Below are 21,055 nucleotides of genomic sequence, written 5' to 3'. Positions count from 1 at the left end.
ATTTAACTCTTATATTTTTAACTCTTTTTTTTTTTTTTTTTTTTTTTTGAGACGGAGTCTCGCTCTGTCGCCCAGGCTGGAGTGCAGTGGCAGGAGCTCAGCTCACTGCAAGCTCCGCCTCCCGGGTTCGGGAGCCTCCTGAGTAGCTGGGACTACAGGCGCCCGCCACCTCGCCCGGCTAGTTTTTTGTATTTTTTAGTAGAGACGGGGTTTCACCGCGTTAGCCAGGATGGTCTCGATCTCCTGACCTAGTGATCCGCCCGTCTCGGCCTCCCAAAGTGCTGGGATTACAGGCTTGAGCCACCGCGCCCGGCCCATTTTTAACTCTTATATTAGATTCAGGGGTACATGTGGAACTTTTGCTATGTAGGTAAACTCGTGTCATGGGAATTTGTTGTAAAGATTATTTCTTCACCCAGGTACTAAGCCTCATACCCAATCATTATTTTTTCTGATCTCCTTCCTCCCACTATTCACCCTCAAGTAGGTCCCAGTGTCTGTCGATCCCCTCTTTGTGTCCATGAGTTCTTATCATTTAGCTCCCACTTATAAGTGATAAGATGTGGTATTTGGTGTTTTGTTCCTGTGTTAGTTTGCTAAGGATAATGACCTCCAGCTCCATTCCTTTTCCTACAAAAGACATGATCTTGTTCTTCTTTATGGTTGCATAGTATTCCAGGGTGTGTGTGTGTGTGTGTGTGTGTGTGTGTGTGTGTGTGTGTGTATGTATGATATTTTGTTTATCCAATCTGTCACTGATGGGCATTTAGGTTGATTCCATGTCTTTGCTATTGTGAATAGTGCTGCAATAAACATTCACGTGCATGCATCTTATGGTAGAATAATTTGTATCCCTTTCGGTATATACCCAGTAAAGGGATTGTTGGGTTGAATAATAGTAGGAAGGAGGAAAACTTGAGTAGCATGCCTTACTTTTGAATTATACTTCAGCACAGAAGGCTTAGAGAAAGAATTTCTCTAAATGCATATGAATCACTAGAAAATGAGGCATTCATTATTCTTTATTGAGACTGTAATGTGTGAAGTACTAAAAATTAATTTGTACTAAATTCTAGGATTTCAGTCTACTGCTTCCTATCCTAGAAAGCCTCTTTTAATTTGATTTATTGAACACAAATCAAATTCTCAAAATTAAAGAGGATTTCAAAATATAAAATAAGGAAAAATAATTTTTCACCATAAAAACAGATTTAAATCCTTTAACATATTTTATTTTTAATCTATAATCTCTCATGATTTTGTGTAAACAGTAATAAAATAAAAAATACACCACTAACATTTATAAATCTCTACCTAAATTGCTTGCCTTCATGATGTTCTGAATAGAATCTTCTTACTCTACCTAATCTATATTTTTAAAAAATCTTTTAAGATTTATTTTAAATACCAGATTTCATATAAATCCCTCTTTCCAATCAGAATCACTCCCTAGAATTTCTGCACCTCCATAGCACTGTTGGTTCACTCTGTTCTGTATTACCTGTGAATGTGTTTTTCTCTCCGATGAGATTTAAACTCCTTATCTTGTCTATCCTTGCAACTCCCACAGTACTTAGCAAAATGCCTTGTATATAACAGATTCTGAAGGATGTTTGTTCAACTGAATAATGCGTTTCATCTATCTTAATCTAACAAGATTTCATGCTTTCTTTCAAATTTACTAATATGCAGTATTTTTCTATGCGTAAATATTATTATTTTGTCAATTTAATTGCGTTTCAAGTACAGTCTCAATAACTTTCATAATTTGATCCCAATTTAAAACTTTTCTCCCTGGTGTAATGTCTTTGCAAGAAAATGCCATTAAGCAAAGGAACTTTACATTAGTTCTAACAAATTTGCAAGCAGTTTTCAAAGACACATAGGAATGTGTTAACTATAGCTAAGAATTATACCACAAAATCAGTTTGAGTCAAAACCCAGAAAGAGATGCAAAAATGAGTTTTCCCCCTGTCATTATAAAGTTATGATGTCACCACTCTTACGGTAAAAATACGAAAACTGAACAAAATATATTTATTAACTAAGGCAAAGTTCCAAATTGCCACTCAACTATATACCACACCTAAAAATGATTAAAATAAAAAATTGTATGTTATGTATTTATATTTTATTATGATTAAAAAACTGCTGTATTCTTTTTAATAGTTAATTTATTTATACTAAAAGGTCTTCCATGGAACCTGACACAATACACTACACTCATTAAAATAAATTGGCCCAACATGTAGAGTGTTTGAATTGTGCCCTGAACAAGTATTCTGAAAAGTAAAAGTTCAAAATATATAATAAACACTTCTTAGCATAAAGGTAATATTCCTCAACCCATGCTTTATATGTGGAATCCATTAAGACTAGATAACTTATGGTAATCTTGTTATTTATAACCTGTAAAGGATGAGAAAACTCTTTTCTAAAATGTTAATATCTTAGCTACTAGTAGCCACATGCTTGCTATGTGCCAGAAGCTATGCTAGACATCTCATGCGTATTATCTCTAATGCTGCTTCCATGGAAGTCAGTCAGGTAATTCCTACTCCATCCCCCAAATCTCTGTAATAACAAACATTAAAACTTCATTTTATCCAGATAGGGAAAATAGGTCACATCCGCAGGACTGTCTTCACAATAGCCTTCAGAAAATCCAAGCAATCATTATTGAGGTTCACCTTCTATTATTTATATGGAACAGGAATTGATTTAAAAACAAGTTCCTTATTAGTTAGAGCTAAACTATTCCTTGAATAGATTCCTGTCAAAAGCTATTGTACATAAAGAATGTTAAGTGACCTGAGCTTCATAAATGAGAGAATTTATAGAAATTAAGTCATTGGTTCAGTTCCAGACTCCTGATATGTCCTCAGTAAATGTTTGTTGAGGACATAAATATTAAATGAATAAATGAATGAGTTGAGAAAGAAATCAGATACTTCCTATGTGAAATAAATGAAAGATAAATAATAACAAATACCCTGATTTTTATTTTTTTACTCTTCATTTAATAGAAAGTAAAAGTTGCTAAAATACCTAAAAATATTACACATTCCTTTTTATTTACATTTACTGTATTTCCATCTTAGTATTTCTCCTTCCATTTACAATTAGTAACCCACAGTGTATTTCATTTGCGAAGAGAGTATCAGAAGTTAATTCAGTGATTACAGTATGCCAAATGAGGAAACACCTGAAAGCCAAATGAGGTTACATAACATATTCAAGGTCATGAAGAGAGTCCCATTGAAGGCTCAAATCTCCTAACAATTGTTCTAGTTGTTTCATGGATGTTGCCTCTTAGATTCTGTCAACTAAAATGTCATACTGTTTAAAAGTAGGGGCCATGACATACACATGCATATCCTGCACAGAGCCAACTGCTAGATAGTTACTGGGTCTAAAAAAATACTTAATGGTTATTATAATTCCTGTAGTCATAGAATTGGAATTAGTAATAATATTCTGATGCTCGTGTAGCACATCATAAGGCATTCATTATACAAGACATCACAAAACTAACACATTAAAACATCCCTTTATATTGGTTAGTACATTGGATTTCCATTTACTAGAATTTTTCAAGCCTAGCCTATACTTTTACAGCAACATCTTACCATGGACCATTTTAGTATATGGTACATTTGACTCTTAAGTACAGTTTCTGCAAACAAAAAAGAAGATAAAACCTCCTTTAGAGCCATTTTATCAAGGCTTAAAATGCTTTGAAATGCCAGTGAATGTTAACAGCATAGTTTCCTTGAAGTTCAGAATCTCTACAAGGAAAATCTATGAAAAAATATTTTCAGAAGTTTATGAATGGATATAGCCACAATTTGAATTTAACTGTAATTGTTTTGTTCCTTGGGAAAAAAATGTAATAATGAAAGGCTAAGGCATACAGCATTTAAGACATAAGTCTTCTACTAAGAGAAGATCCACCACTAGAAAAGTTAGTATTATGGGAGCCTTAGATGCATATTGCTAAGTGGAAGAAGGTGGTCTGAAAGGCTACATACTGTATGCTTCCAACTATATGACATTCTAGAAAAGACAAAACTATAGAGATATTAAAAAGGTCAGGGGTTGCAGAGGTTTGGGGTAGGAATGAGGAGGAATGTGGAGCATAGGAAATTTTTAGAGCACTGAAACTATTTGGTGTGGTGCCATAATGGCTGTTGCATTAAATTATTCATTTGGCAAAATCCATAGAACTTTATAACGCAAAGAGCAAATCATAATGTAAACCATAAACTTCAGTTAATAATGATGTATCAATATTGATTTATCAATGGTAACTTAGGTACTACACCAATGCAAAATGTTAATAGTGGGAGAAACTGGAGGGTAGGGAGAGTTGGGGAAAAGTATATGGGAACTCTGTATTTTCTGTTTAATATTTTTGTAAACCTAAAAGTACTCTAATAAACAAAGCCTATTAATTTTTTAAAGATACTATTATAAAAAATATTAATGGTTTATAAAACTGTGCTCTGCCATTTTTTAACAAGAATTTTAATCTAAATGAGAATGTTATATCTCAAAAATATTCCTAGATCCAACTTACTTCATGATATTCTGATCAAAATGCCTATAGCTCAGTAAACTTATTTCCTGTTAAAACTAGGTTATTGTTAAATAAAAGTTTTTAAACTATATGTAAATTAAATCAGTTTTTAGAGAAATAAGTCAGTATATATCTCAAAATTATACATTGAGCTAATTTTATACTACTCTGCCACATACAAATTAAATTTCTCTGTCAATAAGCATGTAGTTTGTCATTTGCAAGAAAAAAAGAAGGAATTTGATATGTGTAGAGAAATTTTGTGAAAGTATGTTAAGATATTTGAGCAGGCCGGGCGCGGTGGCTCAAGCCTGTAATCCCAGCACTTTGGGAGGCCGAGACGGGCGGATCACAAGGTCAGGAGATCGAGACCATCCTGGCTAACCCGGTGAAACCCCGTCTCTACTAAAAAATACAAAAAACTAGCCGGGCGAGGTGGCGGGCGCCTGTAGTCCCAGCTACTCCGGAGGCTGAGGCAGGAGAATGGCGGGAACCCGGGAGGCGGAGCTTGCAGTGAGCTGAGATCCGGCCACTGCACTCCAGCCTGGGTGACAGAGCGAGACTCCGTCTCAAAAAAAAAAAAAAAAAAAAAAAAAAAAAAAAAAAAAAAAGATATTTGAGCAACATGCCACTAAATTAAAAGTAAATAAAAAATTTAAACGCAAATAAAGTAATTTTAAAATGAAGTACCAGCTGGAAGACTGATCCACCCAGCGGGCTATAAAAATATCCCTTTGTCCTGTTTTTGGTTCTTGCAAGCTGAACCCCTTGGTTCTTACAAATAAGTGGCCTCCAAATGTTGTTTATTGACACTATAACTATATATCTTCTAGCAAGTTGCCCTTTTACATGAAGGCACTTAATAACTGATAATAAAGGCAGTAATAATGAGGATAATTATTCGAAGGGTAGCAGTTAAGACTAGCAGATTTGCAAGGTGTTATTTTTGTACAGCAAATTTTAAAAGACAGGAAAATTATTTTGTGAAACATTCATTTTTGCCTATTGATGAAAATACACAAATATTTCATAATGTTTTGTCTAAAATCAGTACTGTTGGTGGATAAAAAATGTGTACAACTCAATTTGAGTAGGTGTTAGGCATATTAGAAGGCGTTTATACAAACTATGTGAGGAAAAAGTGGGGTTGTGCTTTGAAGCTGACCTAAGAAGTCGAGGGAGACAGGGTCAGCAAGAAAAGGCCAAAGACAAAAATATGCCAAAAATCCCCGTTGTATTTAGCTACATTTTTTTCCTCAAACCAAAAAAAAAAAAAAAAGCTATAAGCTTACTAGATTTATCAATAAGAATATAAAGCCAAGTATAAGATGCCATGAAATAAATGCTATATTAATATTCAAATATAATTAATAAACATCTTTAGTATAAAGCTCTGATACACTGCTTTAGAGACTGCAAAGTTTCTAAAATGATCTCTATGCCCAAGCTTAGATAGGCAAAGATAAAACACAAAGGCCGGGCGCGGTGGCTCACGCCTGTAATCCCAGCACTTTGGGAGGCCGAGACGGGCGGATCACGAGATCAAGAGATCGAGACTATCCTGGCTAACCCGGTGAAACACTGTCTGTACTAAAAATACAAAAAAATTAGCCAGGCGTAGTGGCGGGCGCCTGTAGTCCCAGCTACTCGGGAGGCTGAGGCAGGAGAATGGCCTGAACCCGGGAGGCGGAGCTTGCAGTGAGCCGAGATCGCGCCGCCGCACTCCAGCCTGCGAGACTGAGCAAGACTCCATCTCAAAAAAAAAAAAAACAAAAAAAAGGAAAAAAAAAAAGATAAAACACAAAGTAGGTGTAATAAATGCTCGATGATGCATTTTAAAGGAAAGCACTATCATTATTCAGAGGACTTAACAATCGTAAAATGTTCAAGCAGTTGGGAAAATCAGTATAAAGGTGGTAGTTTAAGGACAGGTGTGATTTAAACAGGTAAAAGAGAAGTGCATCTCAGGAGAAGAAAAAATTAGCAAAATGGGAAAATATTAGTTGGGATTAAGTGGTGCATTAATAGACTAGTCAAATTGTAGGGAAGTTGAGAGGTAGCCAGTTGGAAAGTTATATTAGATAAGGCCATTTTACAGAGGCTCTAAAGAATGAAGAAGGATGCATTGGTTAAGTGTTCCTTTGAAGGAAGAAGTAACAGAACTTGGCAGTATAAAATAAATGTCAGGTGGTAGAGTGAATGATGACTGATGAGATTTTAGACAACTGAGTTGAAGTTGTTAACCTATAGCAATGTGGAAATCAGAACAATATAACAGCAGTTAAGAGCTTTGGCCATAGGGCATACTGCATGGGTTTGAATTCTGATAACATAATACTTTGTGACCTTAGACAAGTTATTTAACTCACAATGTAAGATGGAGATAGTAATGGTATCTGACTGTGAGGTTATTTAAAGATTAAATTATTATTTTATACAGATTTTAGAATAGCTCCTGGACCATGGCATGTATTTCATAAATATTAGTTTTTTAAAATTATTGTTATGTTGCCAAAGTTAGAATTTGAAAGATATAATTTGTTTCCAAAGCAGTAGAGTTTGTTGATGTAGAGTTATAATTGATATATAGAGAGATATAATAGACATAATTTGTTTCAAAAACTGTAGAGTTGGTAAATGTAGAGGCAGTAAATGATTCCATGAAAAATGAATGAGATTTCTAAGTGTAAAATACAGAAAAAAAGAGCAAAAGTCCATGGACTAAACTTTGAAGTTTCTTTATATCTGAGGATTAGAAAGCAAAAGAGATACAATTGTTAGGAAAATAAAAGGTAGTGTATCATCATAAAGTGAAAGTTTCAAGAATAGAAAGCAGCTAACAACACAAAGAAATAAAAGAAAATGCAAACTGAAAAACGGCCAAAGTCCTCTGCATTTTAAGAGTATTCTTTCTGATGAGAGGAGGCAGGGCAGGCAAAGAGATAAAAACTCTGAGCAGAGAGGAGAAAGAATGTGTGTACATACAGATGAAAGCTTAACAAAGAATTGAGTAAGAATTTGAGCTAGTGGATGTATGGTAGTGAAATAGAGGAGAGAAATTGCAATGGTAATTACACAGGCAGCAAAATCAATTACAAAGGTTTTTTTTAAAAAAATGAAGACATGGACTATGTAATTAAACATACAGATAAAATTGAATTTATTGGAATATAAATACTTTGTTAAGATAGTGTTAAAGATATTTGATATAGTTAAAAATCAGAATTTCTAAAATTGCTATAGAAATTAAGGTAATTTTAATGGAAATATCAGATTCACTAAGCCCAGTTTACTTTTCAAGTTTCTGTTTCTTAACATTGAAAAAAAGTTTTATAACCTTAAAATTGTAACATGCTAAAATGCATAAATTAATAAATTTGTTAAGTATACCAAAATAACCAAATTTATTTATAGAAACATATATTTAAGGAAAAAGTAAGATACAAAGACAATTATGCATATTTTAAAGTATAGGTATAAAACAGATAATAACTAAAAATACCCTCTATGCTTTTTAATAATAAAATATTATTTTTTCATAGGAGCAAGTAGCTGTTGACCATTGTTTCCTCCATCAACAGAAATTGAAAAGTTGAGTGTGGAAAAAGAGCAAAGGACTTATATTCACTGTTACTTTTTTTGTTCTTTATCCTTTGTATTTTGTACCATGTCTAGGTATTAACTTTTCAAAAATGAATCAGTAAATAAAGTTTAAAAGACTGTTTAAAGGGGAGTTATAAAAGTAAAAAGGCAAAAATAAAAATTTGGAAAACTCTAATAGATGTTTTTTACTAACACAAAAGGAAAAGGCCATTAGAAAATTTAAATACTGATGTGATTTACAAAGATTTTAAGTGGCATAAGAGATAGGACATTGAATTTTAAATACATACTACATTTTACTATGGTTTGCCTTATTTTTTTCTTGATTAAAAAAGACTAATTTTAAATTCAGACACGTTAGGCAGCTAAATGCCTGAAGAACACACAGTAAATGATCTAGATCCAAGTTTGTTTTCACTTCTCTGGTTCAAGGAGAAAATACAAAAGAGAATAGCAAAGAAGAAGGAAGAGACCTTTAAATTCCAGGAGGGCATAAAGCTATATGACTCAAGAAGAAGTTTATTCAGCATGACATGTTTAACACATACTTGCTATTGGTCTCATTATTCAATTTTTTTTCAATAACATTTATTGAATACTTATGTCAAGCACTGTCGTAGGCACTGGGGATAGAGCAATAAACATAATACAAAAGACTTTTGCCCTCACAGAGTTTAAAACCTAGTGGGGAAGACAGGAAATAAACAAAATAAAAAATAAAATATGTAGTATGTCCATAGTAAATTATTAAGGAGGAAAAACTGAAAGCAGGGAAAGGGAAGATGAATGTTAGCAGGAAGGAAAGGCCACACTTAGAGGATGACATTTGAATAAAGCTATTAGGAAGGTGGTACAAGGCAAGCAATCCAGATATCCTAGGAATAAACATTCCAGGAAAAGAAAGTAAGTGCAAAAGCCATGAGTCAGGGGCACGCCTAATGTGTCTAAGAAACAGGAAGACTATTGTGATTTCAGAGGAATAAACAAGGGGAAAATACAGGGAAGAGTTTAAGGAGGCAAGAGAAGGTCAGATCATTGTAGCCCTCATACATGAAAGTAAGAATTTTGGCTTTTATTCTGAGTGAGATGGAAAGGCTTTGGAAGGTTTTGAGCTGAACTGTGACATGCTACAACTTACATTTTAAAGAATCATTCTGGCTACTGTGTTCAGAATAAACTGAAGGGGAGCAAGAACTGAAGCAGGGAGATCAGTTAGGACTCAGTTGCAATAATCCAGACAAGAGAAGCTAAAGGCAATAGGATTGGTTGATGGGCCAGCCATGTGTTATGAGAAAAAAATAAGTGTCAAGGATGACTCCAGCATTTCTTCTCTAAAAGAATAGAATTGCCATTCACTGAAATAAGAAACACTGTGGAAGGAAGAGTTTGGGAACAAATATCAGAAGCTCAGTTTGGGCCAGCCATAGTAGCTTTGCAATGCCTATTAGTCATCACAGTGGAGAGGTTGAGTAAAAGTTATGAGTCTTGAATTCAAGGAAGAGATCCACAGACTTCCTTTTTTTTTTTTTTTTTAATTACAAGTGTCTCCAAATTATAAAATTACAGAAGAAATTACAGAGACCTTTAGATCTTGAGTTTATTTTTTGCCCATTGCCTGGATAGGAGGTATGGTTTACTGACTGTTCCTTTCTGAATATGCTGTGCTTTTAAAATAATATGTTAAATAGGCTTATCTAGCAAGGATAGTTTCAAATAATGATATGTTTTACAACAAAACGGGAAAAATATAATTTCAGATCCTGATATCCTATTCCGTTTAATCCAAAAGATTATTTTTAGCAGGATAAACTCTGCCACAATTATGTGTCAATGTAAATGTGTAATGCCTTGTGTTATTAAAAAGATTTCCCAAAATGGTGACTGACTCTATAAACATTCTTTTATGTGGCAATTTAGATGGAACTAAAGATCAACTTTATTGCATATTTTGTTTTCCATTTTACTTAACTAAATAAGGTTAAACAGGTAATATTAACTCAGAGATTTGCATACTTAAGGTACAGACTATCCACAGCACTTTTTCAAGCTGATTTAATATAAGGCTCTGCTTCTCTTCTCATGCTCACAGTTATGGATCCAGAAGCTTGTAACTTTAAACTGAAGTAACACAGAGATTTAGTCTAAGGTTGAATAAAAGCAAGTAGTTTTTAAAGTGGCTTTTCATCATTTAAATATTTCCTCTGATATGAAAGCACTCGACTTTTACATTTTAAGAGCAAAGATAAAAAAGAAAAAGGTGGAGAGAGGATGGATATCAGTTTAAAATGTCTTCTATCACAGATCCCATGCAGCCTTTCCAAACCTGGCTATGAAGAAGATGCAAAAACACAAGAGCTAAAATGTTGCCTTCCTCCTATCCTCCAACTTTCTGTTTCTGGAGAAAATAACTCACAGAACTGGGCAGGAGGGGGAAGGTCCTGTGTGCTTATGTTGTGTATTTGGTTGGAGGTAGTTGAGGAAGAAGTGCTTGAGGAATTACACTAGCAGGAGTAAGTTTTGCATCTGGGGAGGTGTCATCCCTAGAAGAAAAGCTCTAGAGATCAAAGCTAGTAATAGGGCAGTGGCATGGAAAACCATTGTAAGCAGCACAGTGTGTGTTAGGAGTTTAAACTTGCCACATGTTCAATCAGTTCAGAATATGAAAGAACCAGCATTGAGTGGTTGTAAGTGAATATGCTCTTTATTAGAGAAAGGATAAAAGTATCCATAAAAGCCTTTGTGGTACTAGGAATAAGACTAGAAGCATATAAACCTGTCCTAGAGATACAGACCTGAGAACAAAATTAAATATTCACACAGAGTGACAGAGAACAGGGCAAAGGACTAAGGTTGTGAAGACAGATCTTGATTGTGATGAGATTTACCTTGTATGACTACAGAAAAATCCAACATGGGGCTAATAATAATAAAAAGAAGGAAGAGGGAAGGCAGGACCTTTTAGGGAAAAAAAGAAACATTTTTATAACACTCATAAGAATAGCATACTTCTGAAAATAATCTAATGCAAAATCCAGAACAAAATTTCAAGAAAAGTCAAACATTCTAAATAGTTATTAACTACTGAGTAGTTGCTATGTATCAGTAAGTACTCCTTATTGAGTAGTTACTGTGTATCAGAGCTGTTACAATACGTGGTATGTATTAGTTTATTTAATCCTCACAATAATCCCAGGAGATAACCTTATCCCCTTTTTAGAAATGAGGAGCTTGCCCAGGGGCATAAAGCTATTAAGAATTCAAAAAAGCCGGGCACGGTGGCTCAAGCCTGTAATCCCAGCACTTTGGGAGGCTGAGACGGGCGGATCACTAGGTCAGGAGATCGAGACCATCCTGGCTAACACGGTGAAACGCCGTCTCTACTAAAAAATACAAAAAACTAGCCGGGCGAGGTGGCGGGCGCCTGTAGTCCCAGCTACTCCGGAGGCTGAGGCAGGAGAATGGCGTAAACCCGGGAGGTGGAGCTTGCAGTGAGCTGAGATCCGGCCACTGCACTCCAGCCTGGGCGACAGAGCCAGACTCAGTCTCAAAAAAAAAAAAAAAAAAGAATTCAAAAAAAAACATAGCTAGTATGAGACTGGAGTAGAAATTTGTTTCTTTAGGCAGGCAAATAATAGGAGTATTGACGGGGGGCATACTGTTCTAGACACTTGGGATATATCAGTGGGGAAAAGAAAAGAATTCTGCCTTCAAGGAGCTTATATTCTAGCAAGGTATAAATTACAGTTTAAGAAGGTAATGAGTTCTATGAGGGCAGAAGAAAAATTAGACTAAGATATTGAAATTGGAAAGTATATGGTGGGGGATGGAAATTAATGAAGAGAGCCAAATTTGAGGTGGTTTTCAGTACGTCTGAGAATGTTTGCTTGTAGTAAGATAATTTCATCCAGTCAAATCTATTTTGTGAATTAATACATTTAGTCCTCCTTCTGCTATCAGATGCTTTGTTTTTATGCTTTCTTGATGCTCCTTTCTTTCCTTACATTTTGCTAACTAGCCCATTTTTTGTTATTTCTCTGTCTAAAGTATATTTTATTCTACTGATATTTAAATTATGTATATCCTACATTTTTCTACCAATGTCAAGCATAGAAAGTAAGCTCCATAAGGCAAGGTCTTACACATGTCTTCTTTATTCTATCACTGAGCCAAAGACAATAGTAGGAGTATTACAGTATATTTGTTCCATGAATGAACAAATTAATATTATTAACTACATAATCATAACTCTGCTCTGGGGTCAAAGATAGACTCTGGAAGAAAAGATAAAGATTGGAAAGTGAACGCAGAAAAAAGTGAGAAAGAATGTTACAGAGGAGAGAGTCTTTATTCCAATCTTAATACAAATGCTGTGACACTGAAAAGCTTATTCATCCCCTCTGTACCTCTATTTTTTCACCTGAAAAATGGGGGAAGTAGATTAGAACAGTAGTTCATGATGAGCCACAGATCCTTTTTAGAAAATAAAGGCTATCAATTTTCTCCACAAAAGGATTACATGCATATATCATGAAAACTAATAAGTCAACATGTTTTATCCAATCATGAAATGGCTTTAATGTGTACATTTTTCAATGACATGAAAATCCATAAAATATTTTATAACTTTTAAAGGTAATACAATAATTTATACACTCAAAAAAAATATTCTCCACTTTATAATAAAGCAAGCCCCAAGCCCCCAAGCTGGAAGAACATTTATCCAAAGAAGACAAAACATTTCTAGATGTTGTAAAATATTTTGAAATATGAAAGTCAAAACTTTTCTTTTAAGTTTCCATAACACATTTGTTTCAGATAAGGATGAAGTTGTTTAATCCTTGCTTTTCTTGACAAACCAATCCTGATTGGCCTACTGCATGTCTTAAGAGGTCGTACTCTTGAAATGCCATGTGGGAAGTGACTACCTAAAAATATAAGACAATAAAAGAGTAAAAATTATCAAGTTTCTATGCCTAAAAATCTTTACTTCTAATCATCATATTAGCAACATTTACTGAATATTTACTGAGCACTTATTATTTATGTGCCAGGCACTATACTTTAAATGCATTATTTTATTTAATTCTAGCTCCAGTTTTAAAACATGAAAAACATAAGCACAAAAAGTTAAGTAACTTGCCCCATAAAACACAGCAACTAAATAAATTCAACATTCCAATCAGGCAGTCTACCTTAACAACAATCACAACAACACCGTATAGGTTTTAAAACCAACTTGATGTTGTAGCTTTAAACACCGGTCATTTTTCCTATTGGTAGCTAAACAACTATGCTGTATTGTTAATGGTTATGTTTGGTTTCTAATGGAGGTCATTGTCAGTAATAGAACACAAATGTACTCCATCTATTATGCATCAATAGAGGGCTTTGAGTTATAAATTGTTCTTTAACATCATACTATACCATTTTCGAAGATGTCCAAAACAGTTCATGGAGATACACACATCTGTTACTAAATCAGTTATGTAAAGTCAACTACCTCTTAAAATAAAATACAATATCTCTAACTTTCAGGGGTTTTTTAATAAACTGTGAGGTACATATGTAAAACCAAACATGTAAATCAAATTTTAGTGAATCTTTATGACCTCAATATAATAGCCTGTTATACCAAAAACAGTGTAATCAAATGTTAAATCTCACAAAAGGTTAGTAGCGTGATTTTTACTAACCTGAACCAAAAAGAATCTGTGTGTATCTATGTAAACCTTAATGAAGTAGAATACGAAATTGAACTACATGTATAATAAATAGGGAGAAAAACAACACAAAATAGATATAAATCAGTTTATTATATTTGATTCAATATTAAAATTAGAAAATTATAAAAGGTTAAAGAAAAATACATTATTGCTAGATCTTTTAAAAACTTTGAACACAAAAGGATCATTTAAATAAGACAACACTGTTGGATCACAAGATCCCCCATTGGTCTAAATGATATATAAAGCACGGGTGAACTGACTGGTTGGCATATAACACGTGCTCAAAATAATTTCAGTACCGTACTTGCCTTCACACCACAGAGAGAAGAGAGAGATGGAAAGAGAGAAGGGATCCACTGAAGACATTTAGTAGTGAATGGAAACGTTAAGAGAAGAGGCATCATGATGGCAGGTGGGTGGGTATCAAAACTTTTCAGGATAACTGGGATCTTTCTGATGCCTTTAAAATGACTGTGTATAAGCAGGCTCCCACTCTAACTAGGCAGATCATTAAAATCCATTCATATTAACTCCATTCCCCAGGATCTTCCAGCTTTTCTCTTACTGTGGATTTTAACAAGCCTCAGGAAGATCACTCAACTTTTGTGCCCTTTGAAAGTGAATCCAAGACTGCCATCCTAACATAGTATTAAATAATTCTGGCTGAATTCATACAATATTTTTCACATTTCACAACAAGTCACTTTAACTTGTGAAGGCAGAATCACATTGCTATGTGGGTTTAGATATTTGCAACAAATGTAATGATTGCTTTTCCAATGTGCACACATTCTTTATCCTCCTCCTACATCTATTTTATTATCACAATTATAATCATGAATATATACTCCCAAGCTTCCTTTATTCTATATCAAAATATATTGCTAAGCCAATTTCTTCCTTTCTTTCTGTCCTAGAAGAAGCAAACCCTATCCTTTCCAGGCTAGGTCTTGCCATCCTATTTTTTGACTCAAGGAGTATTGTTCCATCAGTTATTTCCTTCATTCCGGGGAGAACAGACTACCTGTGGGCTTTTGATCTTCCAGTGTTTTGATTAATCTTTAAAACTATTACATTGTAAGCTAAGAAAAGAGGAAAAGATACAATTCTGAGGTGACAATAAAAGTATCAGAGGTAACATTCTGCTGACTATGAGAACTCAGAAAAAATGTTTTGAGACATGATGCATGACTTAAGATGTCTTAGTAACTATATTTAACCTACAATGTTACTCTTTTTAGATCTAACCATGTTGTATAATACCAGAAATTTCTGATGGGATTATAACTTTACCTAGTTCCATAATTTCAATCCTACCACTACCCTACACTCTTGGTACCACAAGGTGAAATGAATGTTAGACATACTGTGTTTTATTCTGATATTGTAGATCTACTGGGCAAAAGATAAAGTTCATTGTTTAATTTTTCTTTAGTGTTTTTTGGTTTTTTGGTTTTTGGTTTCTTTGAGACAGAATGTCACTCTGTCGCCCAGGCTGGAGTGCAGCAGCTCAATCTAGGCTCACTGCAAGCTCCGCCTCCCAGGTTCACGCCATTCTCCTGCCTCAGCCTCCCAAGTAGCTGGGACTACAGGTGCCCACTATCACGCCTGGCTAATGTTTTGTATTTTTAGTAGAGATGGGGTTTCACCGTGTTAGGCAGGATGGTCTGGATCTCCTGACCTCGTGATCTGCCCACCTCAGCCTCCCAAAGTGCTGGGATTACATGCGTGAGTAATCATGCCCGGCCTAGTTGTATTTTTAATGTAACCAAAAGTATAAACATCAGTCAAAAATCATGTTAACATGACTAAATGGCAAATATTTTTTACTTGCATAATAAAATGTCCATATAAAATCTTCATAGCAATGAAAAGCATACAGCATGTTCTCTATGCTCAATGTTGTCTATATATATTTAGATAGATAGATAGATAGATAGATAGATAGATAGATAGATAGATAATTGGGAGTAACATCTCATCAATGGAAACCCAACTTATCTAAATATCTTTTTTGGTTTTGTAAATATTGCATATATTAGATGTGTAAACTAGGCATATACAACACTTAACATATAGTCATTTTAAAACATCAATACAAATATCTGAACATAGTTTTGCAGAATGCATTTCCCAATAATATTCTAAATAGCATTTTAACTGTTACCCAATTTTTAATTATTAGAATTTATTAGTATAATATTAATGCTTTCAAAAAGTGCTAAAACTTTGTATTTATTTTGAACAACATGAATATCTATACTTTCCTCATACTAAAAATACCACAATGCAATAATCATCTTAGAAGGTATCCTAAAAAGTAACCACAATGTTACCTCCTCTCAATAAATATTTAAATTCTTCTTTACATTCATCAGGGAGAAAAGCAGGTCTTTTAGGTAAAGGTGTTTCACAATCTGAAAATAAAGAATGGTATGTTACAGCAAAAAATAACTTTTATATAAAATAACAGTATAAACAAAATATTTCCTTCAGTTGGCTCCTAATATTTAGAAAAATGAAGTAGGACTCTTCAAAGCTCCTTTTTAAAATTAACTTGTTTCCTTCAACTTCAGTATATTTTTGAACATTTGAATACATCTTTATGAGAAAATACTGTGCACCCAGCTAGCAGCTGCTGAGAAATTCAAAGTTCAAGGTGAAGCTGTGTCAAAGTTCAAGGTGAAGCTGTCTCAACCATTCAAGAAAACACACAGACTCCAACTGTACAAGAGGAGAGTGAAGAGGAAGAGGTTGATGAAACAGGTGTGGAAGTTAAGGACATAAGGCCGGCGCAGTGGCTCACGCTTAAAATCCCCGCGCTTTGGGAGCCCAAGATGGGTGGATCACGAGGCCAGGAGCTGGAGACCAGCCAGGCCAACACGGTGAAGCCCCCATCTCTACTAAAAATACAAAAATTAGCTGGGTGTGGTGGCAGGCGCCTGTAATCCCAGCTACTCGGGAGGCTAAGGCAGGAGAATCACTTGAACCCAGGAGGCAGAGGTTGCAGTGAGCCAAGATGGTGCTACTGCACTCCAGCCTGGGCCACAGAGCTCGACTCTGTCTCAAAAAAAAAAGAAGTTAAGGACATAGAATTGGTCATGTCAGAAGCAAATGTGTTAAGACCAAAGGCAGTTCGAGTCCTGACCCTGAAGTACAAGTAATGATATGGTAAATGCTATTGTGGAATTAACAATGTAACCATGTGAAAACAACTTTTTTTTTTTTTTTTTTTTGGTGTTTCCAAGGAGTAACTGCAGCTTGCTTTGAAATTTGTATTGTTTCTATCATAAATAAAGCTATGGCTTCTTGCTGGGGGAGGGGGTGGGGGGAAGAAAGAAAAAAGAAAATAGTCTGCATCAATAAACATTGTCTTGCATTTTATCTCTACCTTCCTTCTTTTTTTGTCAGAATTATACATTTGGCCTACATAGAAAAAAGCAGTAATTTTTCTAGCATGAGAAAGAATGTTTTAAAATGAATTTCATACCTTCCTCAGAAGTAGAATAAAGTAATTCTTCCTCTGATGTACTTGGATAACAACTCTCATTAGGAACTTCCTGTTCTCCATTATTGGGTACAGTTTTCCATTTAAATAAACTTTGGTGACTTTTACACATATTAGGACCTGCTGTAGTATCACAGAACGAGGAAGATGCATTTATTTTGTTGACTGCAACCATTTTCAAATCTTTTTCTGTCTCCATTTTTACCTCCTCAGCATCATTTTCTCCAAAGTAATTTTCTTGCCCATTGTTTGTTCCCACAGTGCTTAGAATTTCATTTTCCTTACTAATTTCATGAAACATACGAAGTTCTTCAAGTACTAAATCAAATTTTCTCTTCATCTCAAAATCTTTTACTATTGTCAGAGCTTCTGTTGATAAATATTTAGCAGCTAAGTCCTGAAAACATTCATCATTCCCTTCACTCAGACCAGTTTCAAACTGATGATTAACATATAATACAGAGTCATTCTTTCTACGAAGATCTTTTGAATTAGCTATCTCCCTTTCTGGCAAAATACTCTCATATTCATTTCTATCTGTTACATAATTTTGATTAAGGTATTTATTTTCTTCCACATTTACTTCCCTACTTATTAATGAGACTGACTGTACAGAAAACATATCATCCATTGGAAAAAAACTATCTTTCTCTTCCTTTTCTATCTTAGTATCTTTGTGAATTTGGAAACTATTGGTTAAACTTTCAGCTGTGACTTTTACTTCCTCTTTCAAAATTAAGTCATATTTTTTTTCTTCTATTTCACTTAACAAGTTACAAAAATTTAGTACTTGAGTTATAGAAATGGTACGAGTCTCTTCATTATGGATTGTGTTGTGGCTTCTTGGTATGGCCTGTTGCCTAACATTGCAGAAACCTTCAAATATGTGCTCACAATTAAAGCTACTGATATTATGTCCCTGTTTTCTTTCCATATTTAAATCTTGTCCGTGCATATTTACTTCATAAAAATTTTCATTCATATATCCATGGTTGTTCTGTATAAATTGAGGACAAGACTTAACAGATGTTTTAATAGTACTAGAACTATAGTGAGCCCAATTTTCCACATTCATGAGTTGTTGAGGACAACTCATATTCCGACAAGTAATTTCTCTTATTAAAGAAATTTCTTCCATGTCATCAAAGTCCATTAAAAGGGGAATTTTTTCATATGATTCAAAAATTGACAAACTTGTATTTTGAGTTGTCGTACTGAAGGAATTAATGGATTTTTTCTTAGACTTTTCAAAAACGTGTTCAATTCTAAATAACTTCCTTTTCTTTAACATAGGTTTCATATTATCTTCTAATAGTCTTGAAGAAGTTAAAATCCTTGCTAGATATGCAGTATAATTTTCCATTATAATATTTTTTGGATACTTCAAATAAAGCATCCACTTGAAAATGCATTCCTCTTCTAATTCAAAATCATTTTCAATTCTTGTTAAAGAGTCAAAGTTATTAAGCAAAAAAGCTATGTTAGTTTTCAATATAATATCTAAAGGTTCTGAAACACTGTCTTGTAAATATATGCTTAAAAGTCCATTCTTTATATTTGTATTCATGTTTCTGGTTATTAGATTTTGAATACCAATTTTACCAATTTCCTTTTTACACTTCAAAATGTTATAGCAGGTTAAAATACTATTATCTTTTTGATTTCCTGAAATACTTTTATGGAAATAAAAAATTTCTACAATGAAACTTTCAAAAGGGTTGTTCACGTGAAAGACTTTTTGTGTAGCATTGTATCTCAACTGTACAGTATTATCATTTTTTCCTTTACCATTTAGCCAAACAGTCATTATTAAAGCTATTTGACTACCTAATATTTTTCTTATGAGAAGCTTTGATTGTTCTTCATGTACATTCATGACTTTTGTACAGCGGTAATCTTCCTTGCTTAAAAGGTCTATTTCTGATAATAATAGCCAATTCCATTTTTCTTCAGTTTTTTTCATATTTTCACATTTAGTCTTGTAATTATTTATAATCCAACAATTTCCTCTATTTCTTCTCAAAATATGTCTAACGTTACAGTCCCAGTTTTGAGATTTTTCCAACCTGGTAGGTATGTAACTGTCCAGACATTCTGCTTCCTCCCAATTTGCATTTTCTAGTATAGCGAAATTCTTTCTAGAGTCTCTTACATCACATTTGATACTACGGTAGTTACAGTAGTTTGAACTGATCAAGTCTTTTCTCTTACAAGTATTTTGGCTGCTGAGTGATGCGTAGTCATTTTCATAACATTCGGAAAAAATATTTTCCGCTTCTACAACTTTTTTATCATTCTGTAACTTTTGCTTCTTAACATCAGGTCTATTTTGGGACCAGTAAATGTTTGTGAAATCCCTAACATATGCCTCTTTTTTGTCATTCTTTTTCTTCGCTATTTCCTTTAAATAGACAGAGGACATTTTGCTATTTAAGTCCGTTGGAAACTGAGGGACACTTATTGTGCTGCTATCTCTAAAATAGCTAGGTTTGGCAATTTCCAAGCTGGGCTGGTTTTGAGATTTGGATATTTTTAGTACCGATGATGAAATGTTATTTTCTCTTTTATTTGATGGCATAACACTGTCAGCTTTACATCTGTTCTTAATTTCATGAAATGGTGATTTAGTTTCCTTGTAAAAGTTAACATCTAAAAATGGATTTTCTTTGTGAACATTGTCTCTTCCTTGGACAAACTGTTGTTTTCGATTCTCATTTCTAATTCCATGTATATCGTGTATAGAGGTGCTGGGCAGAAGTTGACTAAACCCTGCTTTGGAGCTATCACTGTGGTGCACACTGAAAGCCTCTGTGTCACGCAGTCCTGCCTCAGACCTTCCTGAAGCCCTCAAATCAGAATCAGGACTTTGTGAGGGGGGAGACTGCAAACAGCTACTCATCTGGAATTTGAGATTTGGGCATCCCAGGTTACATATCTGCTTCCCACTGACTGATTTCTCCACACACGAGTCTGTGGAGTTATCAAAAATCGCATTCGTTGAAACAAAGAGTCCCTTGAAGGGTCTAGGCGACAACTCCCAGATTTTTTCCACCTCAGACAAGCGAGGCACCAGAGGCAGTCGCCAGCCCGCCTTAGAGACACCGCCAGGCTCCTCAAGACAGAGCCGCTTGCTACTGGGTGGTTGGGAATCCGATTCCTCAGGAGGCGTTAAAGAGGAGGTAGGCTTTCTGAGCTCGGCCATCCGAGGCGTGGGCTGAGTGAGCGACACGACAGCCAACAGAAAGAATCTCTCCGAGGTTCCGGTGGCGCGCCACTCTTTAAATAAGGAGGGCGGGCCACCCTGGTCACGCCCCCGACCCGCCCCTCAGAGCCTGGTCTCAGCCTGCTCTCAGGGTTTGCCCCACCCCGAATCCGCCCCTCCACAGCCCCACCCTCAGCCCCGCCCGCCACCCTCAGCCCCGCCCGCCACCCTCAGCCCCGCCCGCCAGCCTCAGCCCCGCCTCTCCCTTCCCCCACCCACGAGCTCCGGTTGTCTCCCCACTGAAGTTCCGAGCACCCTGGGCCGTTACATTGTCTCTTTTTAGCGCCTTTTTCTGATGCCACGACTGTAGCGAGTCTAAAGGCTTTTTTCTCTCTGGTAGAACGAAGGGGAAAAGTTAGAATCTCTCACTTAAACAA

General features: G+C 35.0%; 1 protein-coding gene across 1 annotated transcript; it reads right to left on the bottom strand.

Annotated features, from left to right (window-relative positions):
- Positions 1 to 12,733: 12,733 nt before the first annotated feature.
- On the bottom strand, positions 12,734 to 20,670 carry RAD51AP2 (RAD51 associated protein 2). Its single transcript, XM_005576694.5, has 3 exons — positions 17,399 to 20,670; positions 16,245 to 16,325; positions 12,734 to 13,107 (listed from the first exon to the last, which is right to left on the bottom strand). Exons 1-3 carry the CDS (start codon positions 20,616 to 20,618, stop codon positions 12,956 to 12,958), a joined length of 3,453 nt encoding a protein of 1,150 aa, XP_005576751.4. The 5' UTR covers positions 20,619 to 20,670; the 3' UTR covers positions 12,734 to 12,955.
- Positions 20,671 to 21,055: the final 385 nt, after the last annotated feature.

Source organism: Macaca fascicularis, chromosome 13 (assembly GCF_037993035.2).
Source record: "Macaca fascicularis isolate 582-1 chromosome 13, T2T-MFA8v1.1".
Classification (NCBI taxonomy): Eukaryota; Metazoa; Chordata; class Mammalia; order Primates; family Cercopithecidae; genus Macaca; species Macaca fascicularis.
This window is presented reverse-complemented; position numbering and strand designations above follow the sequence as displayed.

Coding starts and splice junctions, on each gene's coding strand:
- RAD51AP2 (XM_005576694.5), bottom strand. CDS start 20,618: ATGGCCGAGCTCAGAAAGCCTACCTCCTCTTTAACGCCTCCTGAGGAA. Junction 16,326..17,398: donor TTATTCTACTTCTGAGGAAG/GTATGAAATTCA, acceptor CTTTATTTTCAG/ATTGTGAAACACCTTTACCT. Junction 13,108..16,244: donor TAAATATTTATTGAGAGGAG/GTAACATTGTGG, acceptor TTATATTTTTAG/GTAGTCACTTCCCACATGGC.